The sequence below is a fragment of the Lycorma delicatula genome, chromosome 13 (assembly GCF_047948215.1).
Source record: "Lycorma delicatula isolate Av1 chromosome 13, ASM4794821v1, whole genome shotgun sequence".
Taxonomy (NCBI): domain Eukaryota; kingdom Metazoa; phylum Arthropoda; class Insecta; order Hemiptera; family Fulgoridae; genus Lycorma; species Lycorma delicatula.
In genome coordinates this window covers 25,887,379-25,908,062 of record NC_134467.1, presented here as the reverse complement: position 1 = coordinate 25,908,062, position 20,684 = coordinate 25,887,379, and the positions used below count along the sequence as shown (strand labels likewise).

The window sequence follows — 20,684 nt, the reverse complement described above, 5'->3', positions numbered from 1 at the left end:
GCCAGTATCCCAGCAAAGAGTAGCATATACAATTTGGTTACAAAATGGCATACAATGGGGGTTGATTTCAAATTATGAAATGAAATAGATGACCTTCCATTAAGAATCCAGAAGTCACAGCCGATATTCAAAGAAATTCTGTCTGTCCAAAAGATTTATAAATTAGTTATCACAATGAGCAGAGTAAAATGCACATATTTCTTTAAAATTCTTCACGATTTTAATTGTACCACGTAACAACTTATGAGAACAAACTGAAACATCTCAATTAATGAAGATAGGTTCTCAAAAACAGATAGATCCGATATTATATTTTTTGTCAAATGAAGCACGGTTTCATTTATCTAGGGTAGTGAATGAAAATTCTCATATGTTTGAGTTTTCATGATGAGAAAATCAGTGTACAGTGTGCTGCTCTGGTAATCGTATAATGATCGAGGGGGGGGGGAGGCAACCTTTTTTTACTGTACTGTCAATACAAAAGTGTTCTGTGCAATTTTCAAAGAATTCTACTACTATTGATTAACAGACAGATTGTGAAAAAACTACAGCTAATTCCAACAAGATGAAGAAACAATCTGTTGCACATAAAACAATTCATTAGCACACTTTCACGCAACTTTTACTGTGAGTAGAGGATAGTAGCCTAATTGTTCCCCAGATTTATCTAAGCGCAATTTTTTTCCTTTAGGTTATTTAAAGGATTATAGTTTATAAATCGAACTACTATACTATCGATAACTGAAGGCAAACGTTCACAATAAAAAACTAAGGTCATTGACAACATTTTGAATCAGGCGACTCTCAATATGATTACTTTAGCATTGCCACATCAACTGCACAGGGTGCTCACATTGAATATGTTTTGAAAAATTTGGTAAATATTAAGTTTTCCTAATGTAAATACAGAATTAAATTTTATTTTCATTTCATAAATAAAACTTTGTCACAAATGTGTTTAATCTGTATCGAGTCGGTTTTAAATCGCTTGCCTGAAAAACATTGAAATATGACAACCAAATGCAATTAATAACAAATTACCTAGAACATACTAAAACGTAAACTCTTTCAACAAGTTAAAATAAACACATTAACCATTTATCATTCGCACACACCTAAATAAGTCTTTCTTTTTTTTCCTGTTTAGCCTCCGGTAACTACCGTTTAGATAATATACTTCAGAGGATGAATGAGGATGATATGTATGAGTGTAAATGAAGTGTAGTCTTGTACATTCTCAGTTGGACCATTCCTGAGATGTGTGGTTAATTGAAACCCAACCACCAAAGAACACCGGTATCCACGATCTAGTATTTAAATCCGTGTAAAAATAACTGGCTTTACTAAGGCTTGAACGCTGTAACTCTCGACTTCCAAATCAGCTGATTTGGAACCAACCCGGTGATACCTAAATAAGTCTGTATTAATTAAACAGAACTAAATATACATATATACACAGCAATGAAACTCACAAGACAAATCATGTTTGTTACAATACATAATAATAATAATACAACTTACATGACTCTGATAAAATCCTATCTCTTCTTCTATCTTCACTGTGTGTAAATACTTATCATGTATTTGAAGTTCACTGGTTTTTATATTACAATTAAGCTGTGATGAAACTTCGTCATTCAATGAGATCTCAGATTCCTTAAAAAAACAAAATAATATAATATATATATATATATATATATATATATATAGCAAAACCCTAACAAAATATAAAAACTAATATTCAATAAATAATTTTTTTTATTCTGACAACTTAATATTATATATATCACATCATCATAAAATAAATAAAATATTAATACAAAAAAAAAAATTATAAGATAAAAAATAGATGTGATTAAAGTATATATTAATTGTTTATACAAAACACATGAAACAATGTTGAGGTAAATATAAAAACATAAAAAATTACAAAAAGATAATTCACAATTCAGAGGGTGAAAATTTTATCAACAAAGGAATGTTATTTCCGTAAAAAGAAAATTATTTAATGTATTTTAAATAAACTGATGGGAATGGGAAGATTTTTCAAATAGTTCAGAAATCAGAAGTACAATAAGCCCTTTCTTGTAAGATGAAGTATTGTGTTAAGTTAAATGAAAGCAGTACTGTTGTCTAGTTCAGTTTAGAGGATATATTGTTATCTTTTAAGAATAAGTGACAATTTTTTTAGCAAAGATCAAATTTTCATAATGTAAGCACTAGATAATGATCTAACATTCCAATTTTGTATCTTAAAAACTCGAACTGACTTTTGGAGGGAGTGTCAAGATTTGATATACTTTATACAGGAATATATATAGGCATAATAAACGTTTCATTCTTGCTACCGACAGTAAAAAAAAATCAATCCCTACCAGTCAGCATACAGGTCAAGAATAAATGATTGTAACTGTTTTATTATCATAGTCATTGTTTCCTGCCAATCTCTGCGGCAGAGTTGCAACATCTCAATCTTTCATCAGGAGTTACTGGGTTTGAATCCCAGTCACGCACATCATGTTCCATAAGCTAAAAAATTCATTACCATCTATCAGTAACTGTAAGCCTGTTGTTACTGTAGAAATAAAGATTAATAAATAGTAAATGATTATAAAATGCTATCTAATATTTTTATATTTTGCATAATTTTTCTATCTTTGTTAAAGTGTGTATAAATTATGAATATTATTCAGAATAACAAATATACACCATATTTTTCTAAATTTCTTAATGATTATTACTATATTACCATGTAACTCTAAAAAATTTCTTATAGATATATAATCAGCTGTTTAAAAATTAATACAGCATACAGGAAATTAACGAAACTGAAATATTCAAATATATTGGAGAAATGATTGAAGTCAACATATCTGAAAAAAAAGCCATTAAGTTAAAAATCAGTAAAATGGAACTAGCCTATCAATTAACTAAGAACACCTGAAGTAAAAAATTAATATCACTGATTGCTAAACTATGTGTAGTCATTTGATCAGAAGCTGAACGTCTGACATTTGACAATAAATTTCTAATCGATAAATTCCAAAAAAAAAACAAAAAAAAACAAAGAATACTCAAAAGAAAAATCTTACAGCCCATCAAAGACAGAAAAGAAGATACATAATGAACTTTACATGAACATGGAGAAAATATCGGATTTAATCAAAAAAAGAAGAATCGCCTTCTGCGTTCGCTACAAAGAATGAACCCTAACAGGGTATTTACACTCTTTAAAAATCTAAAAACTAATAACCCCTGAACCGGACAAACTGAAAGATTTAGAGAAGAAATGAAAATAATACATGAAGACTACAAAGAATATTTACTCCAAGAAAGAGTTTCAAAATATCTCACATTTCCAGGGAAAAAAAACCATGAAATGAATATTTTTTACCTGGACAAAAGAAAGATGGTGAAGTGCTAGTAGCGTATTTTCCCTATTCTATATGTCTTGTTTTGTATCGTTATGATCAGCTGTTACTATATATTTTTTTTCATTGTTCTTGTTGTTCCATAAGTTGCATTTCAGTTAGTTTTATTTCTTTGTGTTATTTATTGCTTTTATAATTTTGCTATTATTTTCATGTAATTTTCAGTAATATTTATACTTCCAACTGTTTGTGTCTGAGGCTGTGATGTACATAAATAATAACTAACAGAGTTGTTTACAACAATCTCCCTTCAGTAATTTTTTATGTGAGTAAACTACTACCTTCTTGTTATTATTTGAATTACTTACTAGTGTTTTACAATGTTACTGATATAACAATTAGATAATGTAAGTGATATTTATTAGTTCAATATAGCATGATCATCACGAGTAAATGACAGTGATGTAATTGAACTTTTAAATGATTAAGCTGATAGTGATTCTCATTTTCTGAGAGATATTACAGGTGGCGAACATGATGAAGAACATAATTTACAGCCTCCTGATCAGATAGGTAAAAGAACTCTAACATCTACTGCTAAAAAAAAAGACAAAACATTAGTCTTCGAATGGCTTACTTATGATGTGACTACAAAGCTTTGCTAAGCTCAAATATTTATAGGTACTCCAGGAACAAACTTTCCAATTTATGACTGTAACAATATATATATTCTTTATTCTGGTTATTTTTAACTGATAAATTAGTTGATATGATATGATAATTAGTTTTAATGAAGCAGACTAATCTTTATGTCAAAATTTTCTTTAAAAAAAAAATACTAACCAGTTTTTGAGGTTTCACCTGTGGGAACCGCCAACTGATATTGATGAGATGCTTTTGTTTCTAGTTGTATATATGCTATGAGGAATTTGTTGGAAGCCACAAATCGAAAGACATTTATACAAACAAGCCCCGTTCTATTCATGGATTTGGAAAAAATTTTACCCCATAAAAGGGTCAAACTACTGTCATGTTTCCTGTGTTTTACTGACGATAATAAAACTAGCCCATCTCCAAAAAATAAAACCGATTATTGACTAAGCACCTTAAAAACAGATTCAGAGAAATAAAAAATTTAATAATATGAAAAAAATTTTTGTGGTTGAAAGTTTACTGCTGCGGAGGTAGGCTAAGCTTTATTCAGTTTATAAGAATAAAATGGAACACTCTGTTATTTCAGAGTCAGAAACAGGCTATATTTATAATAGCCTGATAGTTTATGCAGGTGCACACACAAATTGCAATAATCCAAATCATGACTACACCACTATTATCATGACTCTTTTAGAATCTAGTAACCTGTTAGACAAACCGTTGCTGTACTCACAGACAATTATTATTGCAGCCCTGAACTTGCTCTGGCTTTGAGCGAGCGAAATACAAACTCAGTGGATACTGTCAAAAAATACAGGCACGGTATTCCAAAAAATATACTGCAAAACAAATTAAATAAAAATTAAATTCATGCAGTGTGTGTGTGTGTGTGTATGTGAGTGATAAGGAGGAAAAAAATGATGAAGTGACAAGATAAATGAGACGGCTTGTATGAAAACTGAACAATTAGATTGGGCAGAACTAGTATGGAAAGGAAAGAAGGCAATGGTTCCAAATATTGTTAGTGATTATAATAATTTTAAAGATGGAGTTAATAGAGCGGTTCAAATGCAGAGCGTATTCCCACTCAAAAGAAAATCAGTAAAAGTGTGGTATAAAAACAGTTCTGCCAACTTTTAAATATAACTATATTCAACACTCTACCTTTATAAAAGAAAAGTGGTGGCAAGTATACTCCTCTTCAATTCAGAAAAGCCCTTATTGAGCAAATTGTTGAATAGGAGACGATCATCTCAGACTCCATGAATGACATTTTCCGTCATATATTCCAGATATAGAAAAAAAACCTACACCAGTAAGAATATATGTTGTTTATTTTGCAAACAACATAAGAAAGATATCATGATATTGCTGTGAAAATGATTTTGGTCTTTGCGCTGTCCCTTCTTTTAGAAATTTCCACACTAAGAAGGAATACAAATATATTTCTCAAAACATTATCACATTACAAAAACATTAAAAACTCATTTAAAAAAAGAAAAGATTAACTAGTTTTAAATTAAAATATAGTAACAGTTCTGTAAATTGGCAAATGTGAAATTTGTTGTTATTGTGTGATCTTGAACTCTGACTGTCTAAATTCAAAAATATTTGGACTATTTTCATAAAAAAATAATTTATAGCAGTTTTTAATCTAAAGTGTTAATTTGTATCATACGTGTTTTTTTACAGTGATAAAAATATACACAGAAACATGTATATTCACATCCTTCAGTCATCATCATGTCAACTTAGTTCACAAGATGATGTTGATATCTAGGACGCAAAAGTGTAGTCTTGTACAGACTCAGGCTGATCATTCCTAAGAAGTGTGGTTAAATGAACCACCAAAGTATAATGGTATCCACTCTTTAGCTTTTAAGTTCATAAAAAAGCAACTAACTTTTACCAGGATTTGAACCTGAGAACATTCAACTTCAAAAATCAGCTGTTAAAACATAGATTTGGAAAATACATTAACCACACAGCCTGGTGGGATAAATAAATAAATATATATATATGTTAAATGAACAAAAATTACATATTAGGCAATTATAATGAAAAAATAATACAGTGGGATGCCAATTTTCCAGATGTCCAGTTAACTAGACTGCGCTTAAATCCAGACTAGAAAAATTAAAAAAAACTATTACATTATTTGAAAAATTTAAACACTATTCAAATAAATCTTTGCTTCAACAGGGATTTTTTTATTGATCTTTATTTTACTGTTTTTTTTTAATTTGTTAACTAATTATAAAAGCAGATTTCTACACAATGTATTTTTTGAACCGTATTACTGTATCTCTTTTTCTTACATTGTACATATGTATGTTCCAAATTTTTTTTTAATTTTACTGAAATGCCATTTATTTATTTTTACTGTTGTGTTAACCGTTAAACATGAGAATGATATGCGCAATATAAATGATAAAAACTTTTAAAATATCTTTTTCTATTATTCAGATTTGGCCTTGCAAAGGTCCATCTGGATAATTGGTGTTCCACAGTAGCCAATATGTAATACACCCTTACCACTTTATTTTCAACTTTAAAATTTTCTGATTTAACAGCACTGGTCTCTTCAATCGCTAAAGGATCTTTTTCAATGTTACCATTATTAATATCAAGCAGTTCCTCTTTCAGCTGTAGTAAATCTACTTCCTGTAATAAAAAACAAAAAATGAATGCTACACAGCAAAATATTTTATAACTTTTTTGTATAATTTAGAAAATAAAAATAAATTACATTTCTAATTCACTTACCATACACATTAAGTCGAGCCACAGTTAAACTATTATTAGGTGGCTTTAATGTGCCAGGTTGTGCCAGGTATGGGGAAAACCTAGAAAATGATTCTTTTGCTAAATGTTATCATCCAAATTTAATGGTAAAAAATGCTGCTTCTCACCTTACAAATTTTTCTACAAATTGTCATCTTTTACAATCAAATAATTTTTTAAACTGTTGCGGTAATTTTATCTCTAAGCCTATTTATGTTAGATCTAGAGTAAGACAAGGCGTACATTTGAGTTCTCCAGTTTTGCTAATATTTATAAATTATATTAGTTTAATTATCCGCTATTCACATTATTTATTATTTGTTGATAATATGAAACTGTTTAAATATACCACAAATCTAATTTATATTCAATTACTTCAAATCAACTTGAACTCTGCAAAAATGATGCGACTTAAATAGTATTTCTTCTAACGTAAATTTTTTTTATATTCAATTTGGAAGGTTTGCAAATGTTGATATAATTATTTACTGAAAAATATTTCATTACTAAAAGCATCACCTATTTTAGACTTAGGTGTATATTTTGATAGCAAGTTATTCTTCAGTGAATACACTGGTTTTACTGTACCTAGGCCACTAAAAATGGTAAATTTTATTAAGCGATTCTCTACAAATTTTAGAAATATTAACTCTTCAGAACTTTAGGTTATGCTTTTTTATATCTGGTATCAAATTATGGCTTTGTGTCTGGTGACTTTTATTGACTTGCAATTAAAATTGCTAGAAATACCACATAGAATCTTTGTTGGACATGCTGCTTATAAAATCGGTGATTCTATGCACTTTACTAATCATAACTACTCGTACTTTTAATTTGTTAAAAATACCAACTAAATCATCTCTGACAAGGTCAGTTTTAATATATCCCTATAAAACCTTGAGTAATTATTTTGACTATCCTAATTTATTGCAACCTTATGACTTTCATATGCCAACTAGATTTCTTAAGCATAATTTTCAATATTCTTATATTTCAATTGATTCTGATAGAAAATCACTTACTACTGGGCTACCTTTATAATGTAAAGCAGGCATGTACTTATAATTTTGTATTCATGGGTTTCATGTCCGGTTACTATCTGAATTAAATAAATAAATAAATTTTTATATTTACCACACTTACCAAATACCAATCACCCAGCCTTTGCTTTAGGACAAAAATGGACAATTAGGCCTTAACAACAAAGACAATTGGAAAATTCTAACAAGTACTTGGAAAAATTATTAAACTACCAAAAACCCGAGGTATGATTTCAATTCCAAAATCCAGCAACGTCAAAAATGAAAAATCCAAACCACATAATTAAATAAAAATAGAAAAAATCATTCAGAAATTAAAAAAACAAGGTAGCAGGTAATGGCTTGATGGCAGCAGAATTAGAGAATCATGAAATACATTACTAAATAAAACTGGGTCTGAAATTGAAAGGAATTGGAACTAACTGCTTAGCCTTTGTTGATGACATTACAATTTTTTTTTGGAGAACCTCAAAAAGTCAGCAGAACAATAAACTCCCTAAAATAAATTGCAGGGTAAATACGGCTAAAATTTTCTTTTAAAAAGGCAGAATTCATGACCAACCAAGATTCCCTCAAGTTCCTAAAGACGAAATATGGAAAAATCATAAAGAACAAATTTAAATATATGGGAGTAAAATCAAAATTAATGGTTTAGATAAAGAAGCCAATCAAGCAAGAATGAGGAAAATAAAACTACCCTACCAACAAAAGATATTTTCAACAAAAAGAACATCTCTATAGACATCAATATCAAAAAAATATCAATATAAAAAAAAAAAATGGAAATAATAGATTTTAGTGTTTCTAAATGAAATAAAAATATTTGAAGAAGACAGTACAATATAGAACAATGTTCAGAAAACTAGTAAAGATTTTAAGAATTTAAAAGCGAGGGAGAAAAAAACATTTGATCAGAAGAGAGAAGGCAAAAATAAAGTAATAGAATGACAAAGTGTTGGAAAACCAGGAAAGAAAATACATATCAGAAAGAAAAATGAAAGCAAAATATTGCTTTCATGGACCTCAGTCGGCCAAACATAAAAAAAAAATTAAAAAACTTACATGCTCGGATGATGTATCAGTTTCAGTCATCTGATGTGGTAAAAAAAAACATATCATTTCTGCTACATTATCCTGTTCAGTCTCTAATTTAATATTTTTATTAAGATGCACAGTTTCATTAATAAAAGTATTATTTACAGGCCCATTCATTATCTGTAAAAAAATTCAAAAAAGCAAATACGAAAATTAAAATAAATATCCATAAAAAGAAAAAATACATATATAAAAAAGACTGTTCATAAACACCTCTCTTGTAATTCCATAATGATTGTTCTTGGTTTATGTTTTAAAGTGACTTGAACGAGGTTATATTTGATATTGAAACAAGCTTTCTTCTTAACGAAAGAGATAACAACAGACGAATAATATTAACACACTGATTGTAATGGGTGCCATATGTAGCTCACATTTATCTGTGAGGCCATGTGACACGGCCTTTGACTGAGTGATTCTTTGAATTGGAGGTCATATGAACTACATATCACTCATATGGATATCCTTACAAGAAGGCATTGTGAACCTTGTAGGGCTTGTAACAGAATTCTTTTTATATTGGAAGTGTAGTCACAGCCTCACAGTTAGCTGTACAATCCTTAGCTTTCCAAAAATTTCATTCTGGCAGAAGAGATGAGATGATGAATCCGACTGTTTGTATATGTGTGAAACAATAAATGCAGTTAAGTTTACATTCTGTTTTAATGTAATTAAACATGATAAACATCAAAATTATTTAAATGAAGTTTTTAACATCTTGTTATATTATTCTATATTTGAATTTTGCTTTTGTGACTGATTAAGTGTCATAACAAGTGGCAAATTACAAGAACTGCTAAAACCTAGAACTGTTAAGTAAATGTACCTCACTATACAGGCGATTCCAAATTGCTAACATTCTCTCGAGAAGAGATGATTCTATAGTCTAAAATAAGAAAAAAGTTCATATAAACTATAAAAAGTTTCATTAGAGAGTTTCAGCTCATGAATCATGAAATATTTAGCTCCCTCTGTAAAATTAAACTATACTAAAATTTTTAAGTAGAAATTGGGGGTTAAATTTGTGGTTTAATTAGATTTTCTGATCTAAGAAAGTAAATAAAAATAATCCCAGACCTCTATCTCACTTAGATTTGAAGAAAAACACGGTAAAACACAAAAATGTTTGTAAAAAAATAAAACTTTTTTTAGATTCGTAAAATAATTTTTTTAATCTACCAAAAACAAAGAAAAATTTCTATTAACTTTGTACAGAATTTAATTCTGAGAAAATTGATGTAAATAACATCTATTAAAATTAAACACATATTTGAAAAATTCAAATTTAATTACAAAGAGAACACACTAACAGGTCGGAAAAGTGATACAAGTTTTAACAGAACAATTTACATATAAATGCTGAAAATTATAAAGGTAAATTTGAAAAACATCCTTTTAAAACAAATCAAAAATTTTTATTTTTTCATAGGTTGGCAATAACAGCTTATCAACAATTAAGTTTAGTGTCTAGCATTTGAATATTAATTTGAGTATTTGTGCTGTTATTGTCGGGTCAGTCATTCATTCATAATGGGTAATACCACAAATTTGTTTTCATTTGGAGAGTTGATGGATATGTTGTTAATTTATGGTAAAGTAAATAAAGATGGAATGGGTGCTAGGTATGAATACTGGAAAAATTATCCAGATCAAAGAATACCAGATCATAAAACATTTGAAACTTTGGAAAGATGAATTCGGGGAACAGGTATGCTAAAACCACAATGATTGAAAACGCTGCTGTGGTTGAAAATATGCAAATAAGTTACTTGAATCATTCAAACATGTTTAATTATCCGATGCCAATCATTCAAACATGTTTAATTATCCGATGCCAAGTTGAAAGCCGCTATTTTGTATTTAATGGAAGAACCCCCTCTGATTACTATACAAAATGGGTATTAATAAATTCCATTGTAAGCTGACTGACTGCCTGCCCACCCCTTGTTAGGTGAAGTTTTCATATTTATAATCAATTCAAGTGATCTCTCAAAATTTTTTATAATTGATATATCCCATTTTAGAATAAATATTTTTTTTTAACATGTCCACAATAATAACAGTTACCGAAAATGGGGAAAAAATACTAATTTACCATTAATCGGATTAAATAGAATAAAAAAAAGAAACAAACAATGCAAGCTTGTTTAGATATATAAATTCCAATAACCACAAGTTTATGGAACTTCCTGACATCTTCATTCTACATCATGTTACACTTTGCTTACAAGCATGTTATACATTTCAAATTTTATAGTAAATTTTAGATTTAATAAGTAAACTTTTAATTAAAGCCAAGTGACCAACCCATTAAGTGTCCTAGCACCGTTACGTTGATGGTAGCACTCACTTTAGCAAACATACATTTATTCAATTATCATTTATAACAACAAATTACCTGTTACATCTTAAAAACTAATTAACAAGAACTAACTGTAAAGGAATATTAATATTTATGTACAATATTCATATGTTTTATATACCAGTTTCATATATTACTTATAATTCTAATTTTTGTATAATGGTATTTGATTTCAGAGGCTTTTTAATAGAATCGATAGTTTGTGATATTATTAAGTAAGCATATGTATTTAGTTTAATGTGGAAATGTTTTTGTTTTTGTGATTTTGCTCCTGTGTCAAAATAAATAGTTTTTTTGTAACCAATCTCCATTTATTTTAATAAGTTTTTCTGATATAGTAGCATGACGAGCAGATTTCGGTTATTAAAACGTTAGATGGAAAATAGACATGAGGGTTGGGTTTTTCCAAATTATGAGTTTTGGGTTATCAAGCAATGTGGTGTTGTTTCTTCTACATCAAGTTGGGGATCTATAGCCGAGACTTTTATTTCAATGAAAATTAAAAAACTTATAGACATATTACTGTGCAGACATGTTTGGAGCAAGATAAATTTTTCAAGTTGTCAATGGAATCCTTATGAAGCCTGAGACTGGAAGTGTTGATTACCAGAAGAAACTGGTAGATGGAACAAAAGTAAATGGAACAAAGAAAAGAACTATTCTTTCTTTAAACAGAACTCTCTTTTAAGGGTAGCTAGTTGCATCGTTGCCCGCAAAGTATGGTTGAAATTAAAACAAATCTGTCACTCATCTTGCCACATACAATGAAGTTCAAATGAAAATGACACACTTAGGCAAAACAATAGATGAGCTTAGCTGTCAAGGTTATTTCCCCTTCTACTGAGAAAGCTTATGCTGTCTCAGAAAAGCCTGGTTTGTTGCAAGAACTAAAGATTGGGACATCAAAATATGAAATACATATAATTATTTCTGAACGACCGTGGAATTGAAATTTGATGTGACAGTGAATTCTGTAAAGGCTGTGTCTGGGAAAAATCATACAATGTCATTTGGTAAAAGATAAAAAAGGTTATCTTTGGATAATGAACTGGTGTAAGCTGATGTCTGTGTTACCATAGAGGTAAATTATATTTACAATCACAGACACTATTTACTTTTAAATATGATCATACAAGTTTCAGAACAATTTACATTTTGAGAAAGGCTGAAGTGAAGTAGAATTGGACTTATTTTATTGAAATGAATTGAAATTATTATTGAAACTCAAGCTAGACTAGAATTGGAAGTGCTTCCCACTGGCAGCGGCAAGGAATATGATAATACGAGTGTTCAGAAATACACTCAAGAATTGGTCTCAGGCATTCTATGATGGCATCTTATATTACACAACAATCTGGTGTAGCTGAGAGAGAAAACATAATCATTTGTGAGATGGCAAGATCGTGGTTGCATTGCAAGATCCTGGTTGCATTCTGCACTCCCATCTACCCAAATCACTCATAGGTGAAGCATGAAGTGCACAGTCCTTTCTGCTACATATACATTAAATACAACAGCACCGATGAAAAGTGAAAGAAAGGGCCCTATTGAGTTGTTTCTGAAAGAGAAGTGAATATCAATCAAGAATTTTTGAAACTGAATGTTTTGCTTGGATTACAGACCAGAAAGGAAGAAAATTTTATGGAAAATGATGAAAAGGGTATATAGTTGGATATGCAGACTACGGTTATAGAATTTAGTTTTTGAACAAAGTAAAATGCTGTCTGCAGGGATATTAAGTTCAGACTGGAAACATTACATGAATCTAACTCATAATTTTTCTTACATACCAAGTAAAGACCTTACAGAAAAATCTAACAACTAGAAGATGAGTTGATTCCTGAAGAAGAATCAACAGATGAAAATTTGATTCCTCATGCAGTAAGAGATAATGAATATAAATACCATTTAATTAACCAGGGACAAATAAAGAAACCTTCCAGGTATCAAGAGGAAGAGTATTTTTCCTTTTCCATGAAACACCTTCAAATTATAAAGAGGTTTGCACAGTGACAGCTTCTGAATTGAAGAAAGTGATAGATGAAGAAATAAAAACATTCTCTTCATCAGAATCAAACATGGCAGCTAGAGAAAAACCCTCCAGATTGTCAAGGGTGGATGGGTGTTAGCTGTGAACACTGATTCGAATGACATCATTAAATATAAAGCAAGACTAGTTGCTAAGGGCTATAGTCAACATCCAGTGATTGGTTATTTTGACATTCATCCCCGTTTCCAGCTTAAATACAGTCACATTTTTAGCTTTGAATTTAAAGCTGTTTTTGATGTGAAGATTTCCTCAATGGAAAACTAAACAAGAATGTGTTCATGTGATAACATCAAGCATATAAGATTGAACAAAAAAGTGAACAAATTATGAAAAAGTTCATATGGCCTTAAACAAGCTTCAAAATGTTGGTATAAATACCTAACAGGCTTCTTATAGCAGTGTGGTCTAGAAGAAAACAAGACTGATCCTTGCACGTATCACAGTACAAAAATTGTGGTAATTTTTCATGTTGATGACGGTCTTATAAATCCTTCTTCAAAGATCATAAGCCTAATTACAAAGTTAAATTCTTGATTTGAATTAAAATCTCATGAAGTGGAACATTTTATCCTGGGATAAAGATTACTGTAATTGGCAAATTTTTAGAGATGGACCAGTCTGTATATGCAAAGCTAATTCTACAAAAATAGATGGGTTTAGCAACTGTAAACCTTTATTTTTATCACTTGAACTTTCTTGGACTCTCCTCTAATCTCCAATGGAGAACATTACAGGGAAATGGCTGGAAACTTAAATTGTTTAGTTTTAGGCACAACACCAGACTTAAGTTTTGCCTTGAATACTGCTTCTGAAGCACAGGGTCCAACAATAACGACCCATTTTAATTTGGTAAAAAGAACTTTAGATATCTGAAATCTATTTCTGAAGATGGCATTAGATATGGTAAAATAACCAGCAGACAAATTGAAGCGTACAGTGATGTCGATTAAGTTAATGACAAAGTCACTCGAAGATCGACCAGTGGAACTTAAAATATTGTGGTAGACCAGTTGTGTGGAAAAGTAAATTACAGAAATGTGGATCACTCTTTCTTGGAAGTTGAATATGTTGCTGAAAAAGAGGCAACCAAATGGTTGGTTTGGCTTGACATCAAGTTAAAGGGTACACTTAGTGTCAATTCAACGCAAATTCTCTTAATAGATAATCTGAGGGGTGATATATTTACAAAAGGACTATAATCTGCTTAAATGAATGAAGATTCTCATGAGTATGAAAATTAAATGTGAATTATAGACTTCTGAGAGCTTGAATTACAAATTTTTTCATTTGTTGAGAATCACAACAGTTTTTTTGTAACTAACCTCTGTTTATTTTAGTTAGTTTTACCTGACACAAATCAAAAAATTTACATTTGCTATAAGTTATCATCAACCTGATGTGTTTTCGATTAATTACAACTTGAAAGCTTCAACAGTCTATTACAAAACTGTCAACTATCAACTTTCTTTTTTATTAGTATCAGAAAATAACCCACAGGGTTGGTCTAGTGGTTAAACTCGTCATCGCAAATCAGCTGATTTCGAAGTCGAGTTCTTAAGTTCAAATCCTAGTAAGGGCAGTTACTTTCACACAGATTTGAAAATTAATCGTGGATACCGGTGTTCTTTGGTGGTTGGGTTTCAATTAACTACACATTTCAGAAATGGTCGACTTTACACTGTAAAAGACTAAACTTCATTTACGTTCATACAACATCTTCACGCATCCTCTGAAGTAATCCGTACAGTGGTTCCACAGGCTAAAGAGAAAAAGAGAGTACTGGAAAATAATAAATACGAAATAAGTATTGTAATTCCAGTTCAATATGAAGAAAATTACTATTTACAAATTAATAATAATAATGTGTCAACAAATTATATTGAAATTTTTTGACCTTGCTTAAATTAACGATTTTACATCACAAGATAAAGTCCACACTATCAATTTTTCTATTAAAAAAAAAAATCAAAATTAAATTCTATTAATTTATAGTAGAATAATTTAAAATTACTTACTTAGATAAACAAATGAGAACCCAAACAATAAATAATACTGAAATTAGGATATAGATCTTTAAGTAATAACCCTGTCACACAAATAGTAGGCGTGTTGATCAATGATGCCAACACATGCAATTTTTTACTTCAATCTATGATGTATGTTGGAAAAATATATATTTATTTATTCGTTATTATACACCAGACTTAATAAATAATTTTTCACTTAATGAACATTTAAATTGATTTAATGCAAAACTTTATTGAAATTTTCATAAAATTGTTAGAAGCGATTGTTATTTATTAAAAACAATTTAAACGATTTTTTTATTAAATTATTTTTAAAAAATGCTCCGACATTTAATAATATAACATTTTCGTTAATAAATTAAACAAACCAGTAATCATTTTTCATTACTTTATAGATTCTGATCGTTGACGATCGGCGATGATATTAATTAAAATAAAAACTTCGGTAACGACAAACTGATCCAAATTATATATTTTTTATAAAAACATACTTTAAATATTTCATAAGTAATTAGTTACTTTTTTTACGTTGGTGGAGGATAAATGTAAAAGGCCAGTACAGAGTGCTTGATCAGGCATCTGGCCAACGCGCGATAGTGAAGCACTCACTAGTGTGGTTCAAACGCGCTTCTCGAATTTCTACGTGGAACGCGCGGTTGCAGCCCACTTCGAGTTACTATTTTTTTTTTTTTCATAGAGGTGGAAGAATCCCATTTACGGTCAATGTGTCAGGCTCGCTAACAGGTTCCGTAAGATGTTGTTAGAGTGCGTATGTCCGTAATGCATACACACAGCCTCCGTGCAACCGTTGAGAACTCCCAGCACCGACTCAGAACGGCAGCAACGGTGTCCCCAGGGGGCGATCTCCTTACAACGACTCCGAGGAGCCACCCCCAGAGGCTGACCGCCTTCCACCATCCCTCGTCGGCAGTCTCAGCCAGCCCAATGGCGTGTGGTCGACAATTACTTAGACTGCCTAATCCTCTCTTCCTCTGCTTTGATCCAGATTACTGTTGTCACGGCACTAGAAATTCGATCCCATTTCTCTTTATATTCCAACATTGTTCTGATGATGTCGTTTACTTGCACCTCATATCGATCCAGCGACTGAGTCCTCAGATCCCTCCATCTGACTCATGAGAATATGACATGCTCAGCGGTGTCAATTTCACCACAGTTGTTACAGTTCCTTGTGGTACTCCGCCCATCCTGTGTAAGTAGTCCGCAAAAAACCATGCCCAGAAACATATTGGGTTATTCCAAATGATTGAATGCACTAATAAACCCTTAAACCTATGTTATTTTTTATAAGTTTTACAAATAAATACACGCGGATATATATATCATTTTTAGTAATTTTATGGGAATAATGTAGAAATATACCACATGAACTCATTGTTTACAATACACACATTATATTAAATGCTATAAAATTGTGAAATACAAGAAATTTCAGCTCATTTGGTAGTCAACGATGTTTACATTTAAAAAACATTACTTGGTTCAAAATTTCAAAAAAGTAAACAAATTTGCTTGAACTTGATAGTCCACTATTACAATCTTGGGTAGAATATACAGAGTATGGAATAGAAATATAGATTACTAAAAAAAGTAACAAAATTTTCTTCACTAACCAAAGAATTAAAGATCAGCTACTATTTACCTTGGTTTTCCTTATCATTCAGAAAATTGTTAATGAGAAATATTATTCAATTTTGTTAAAAACAAAAAAAGAAAAGAAAGAATTAAGCACAATTTATTCTGGAAGAAGATAAAAGCTTAGATTGTTTTACTTAGATTGCTTAGATTGTTTTTTTTTAGTGTGAGAGAATGAGCTGTGTTGAGCCTGCTCAACACAGCTCATTCTCTCACACTATCTGTTTTAACAACTGGTAAATAAACGCCAATCTGCCACATTAATAGTAAATAACTTTCAGAACAACAAAGACACTCTTCAACGCAATTGCATTAATATGATAGTAATACTAATTTTTCCACATCTTTAACTACTTTTATAATTAATTATAATAAATATAAATTATTTTTAACGGAATAAATTACAACATAGTATAAATATTTTACTCACATGACTTGGTAATTCAATCTCCTCTGTCTTTACTGTTTGTGAATGAGTTTCTTAAATTTCAACTTCCTCATTAGTGTTAAAATTAAGCTGCAAAGATGTTTTGTCTTGTAATGAAGTATCTACTACCTATGAGAATAATTAATGAACAAATAACATTAGGAGATAGTCATATAAGTATGCAAGTGAATTTAATAATTTAAATATAAAACAGATATTTCAAATTTTAGTTAATGATTTGACTCCATTAAAAAAAGTAAAGAAATTTATGGTTTCTAACTTAGTGATAAAATCAGGCACTGATGATATAGTAGTTCAAAAAACAAAATTACAGCAAGAATAGAAGTAATTAAAATAAAAAATTAATATCAACAGCTTATAACAAAGGGTAAATTATATTAAAAAAAAGCATAATTTATTATAAAACACAGAATGAAAATCTCAAGCAACAGTCATTGTCAAGAATTTGGGATGTTCTCAAACTGACAAAAGAACAAGATTTTTCAGAAACTTTTAATATTTTTTAATGTATATATCTTGCAATTTGATATATTTAGAACGACTTTTTAATACTCTCATATAATGCGATTTGTCCAGGTCTAAAAAAATAAGTGGTTCTCCCAGCTTTGACTTCAACATTTGAAGTGAATCTTCGTTCAGACAACCATTTATTTCTTCAGGTTTTAGAAGCCAAATATGGTGAATATGGTGCATGAGGAAGCATTTCGAGGAGTAGGTCATAAAGTTTTGCAGCAATAATCTGAGATGAGTGTGTATATGTAATGTTGTGGTGAAAGAGCCTTTTTTTTTTGTTTAGCCCAAATAACACTCAACAAAACCAGTAATAAAGTAAATCTTCCTAGAGATGGTTCTGCCTTTTTCCAGGTGTCTATGAACATCACATCAAGGTCTCCCATTGCTTGGTCTTTGGCATAGAATGATGAATCCATGTTTCATGTACTGTTATAAAACATACAAGAAACTCGGTGAAATCAGGTTTAAATAAGTCTTAACACCCTTGAGTAGAGTTCAGTCAAATGTAGTTTTAGGTAACTGTTAACAGACACAGCACCCATTGAGCAGAAAGCTTTTGCATTCTCAAAACATTGTGTAATTTATAGTGGGTATAGTCGATTCAGATGTTTGCGATATCAGCAAGCTAGTTTACTACTGTGTATATCATTTAATATGATGTGTTTTTTGTGACTATTTCATCAGTCATAACGATTTTTGGGTATCTGGAAAGTTTATCATCTTGAATGAATATATGACCATATTTAAATTCAGCAGCCAACTTTTTTATACAGAGTATACTGAAATGTATAATAACTTTTATACCCTGTTAAAGAAAAATTTAGATTCGGAGTAACAGTACAAGGTGAAAAGATAAAGATGCTACGATTTGCTGATGATATAGTAATTCTAGTCGAGAGTAAAAAGGATTTAGAAGAAACAATGAACGGCATAGATGAAGTCCTACGCAAGAACTATCGTATGAAAATAAACAAGAAGAAAACAAAAGTAATGAAATGTAGTAGAAATAACAAAGATGGACCGCTGAATGTGAAAATAGGAGGAGAAAAGATTACGGAGGTACAAGAATTTTGTTATTTGGGAAGTAGAATTACTAAAGATGGACGAAGCAGGAGCGATATAAAATGCCGAATAGCACAAGCTAAACGAGCCTTCAGTAAGAAATATAATTTGTTTACATCAAAAATTAATTTAAACGTCAGGAAAAGATTTTTGAAAGTGTATGTTTGGAGCGTCGCTTTATATGGAAGTGAAACTTGGACGATCGGAGTATCTGAGAAGAAAAGATTAGAAGCTTTTGAAATGCGGTGCTATAGGAGAATGTTAAAAATCAGATGGGTGGATAAAGTGACAAATGAAGAGGTGTTGCGGCAAATAGATGAAGAAAGAAGCATTTGGAAAAATATAGTTAAAAGAAGAGACAGACTTATAGGCCACATACTAAAGCATCCTGGAATAGTCGCTTTGATATTGGATGGACAGGTAGAAGGAAAAAATTGTGTAGGCAGGCCACGTTTGGAATATGTATATTAAAACAAATTGTTAGGGATGTAGGATGTAGGGGGTATACTGAAATGAAACGAGTAGCACTAGATAGGGAATCTTGGAGAGCTGCATCAAACCAGTCAAATGACTGAAGACAAAAAAGAAAACAAAAATTAAATGAAGTTAGTATACTATCCTGTTTTTTTTTAGTTATACTATCCTGGTATTAGATATTTATTCTTATTTAGTGGAAAAATAATGATAAATAAAAAACTTATAGAAAATTCAAAAAATCTATATATTTTTATTCTTTTCTGTTCCCCATTTCCAAAATTACCACCAAAACATTTTTTGATTTCACTACGTTTATTATTTTGAATGAAACAAATCAAAAGAAAATTCCACTGAAAAATGTACAACTTATAAAAAGTTACCTAAGATTTCTTTTCTGGGGTAGGGGTGAATTATGATGAAATTTTATTGTAGTATTATTATTATTAAATAAACTAAAAAAGGTTTAAAAAATTATTATATTTTAAAAAATCGGTATTTTTAAACTTTCACCCCAATATTGCCTCCAAAACATTTCTTTTATTTTTTTTGGGCCACTTCCACTATATTACTATCCGTAGGAAGACAAAAAAATCGGTTAAAATAATGCAATAAATAAAAAGATAATTTTTTCGATTTTTTGGAGAAGGGAAATATTAGGGGCAATTTCTTTTTTAAATTGTAAGACATGTACTGAGCTTAATAAATGTAGTATAATGTTGGCAAAATTTTGAGAAAACGACCCCAAAACGACTATCTAACCCACCTCCAGAAGATACTGACCTTCAAACTTTTACCAACAAACTGTCCCTGAGTTTGTGTCAAAGTTTGAGTATCTGTGTCAAATTTCATCAAAATTTGTTAATCCAATAAAAGGTTACTAAGCCCCCCGACTTTTTTTTTTTTGTTTTTTGAGGTCTCCAAGTCATGAAACGTCGGGAAATGCCCGTATTTTTGACTGATTACTTACTATAGTTCCCTTATTGCAGCATACGTGTATGGTCCCAGGAAAGTAAAACTTCAAAAAGAAAGAATAAAATTTATGAAAAATTCTGTTAATATTGTTTAAAATTATTTGCTAATATAACTATTACAAAATAATAATAGAAATAATGAAGAAGTGGAGGAGTGGTAGCGTCTCTGCCTTT

The 20,684-nt window shown here is 30.3% G+C and overlaps 1 protein-coding gene across 1 annotated transcript in view; it reads right to left on the bottom strand.

Annotated features, from left to right (window-relative positions):
• LOC142334043 (uncharacterized) overlaps positions 1 to 20,388 on the bottom strand; it is a 30,776-nt gene extending 10,388 nt beyond the window's left edge. The window contains exons 1-4 of the mRNA XM_075381710.1: positions 20,320 to 20,388; positions 8,912 to 9,064; positions 6,561 to 6,689; positions 1,522 to 1,656 (exon numbers count right to left, since the gene is read on the bottom strand). Coding sequence (XP_075237825.1) covers positions 1,522 to 1,656; positions 6,561 to 6,689; positions 8,912 to 9,064; positions 20,320 to 20,388 — 486 coding nt within the window. The remainder of the gene's footprint in view (positions 1 to 1,521; positions 1,657 to 6,560; positions 6,690 to 8,911; positions 9,065 to 20,319) is intronic.
• Positions 20,389 to 20,684: the final 296 nt, after the last annotated feature.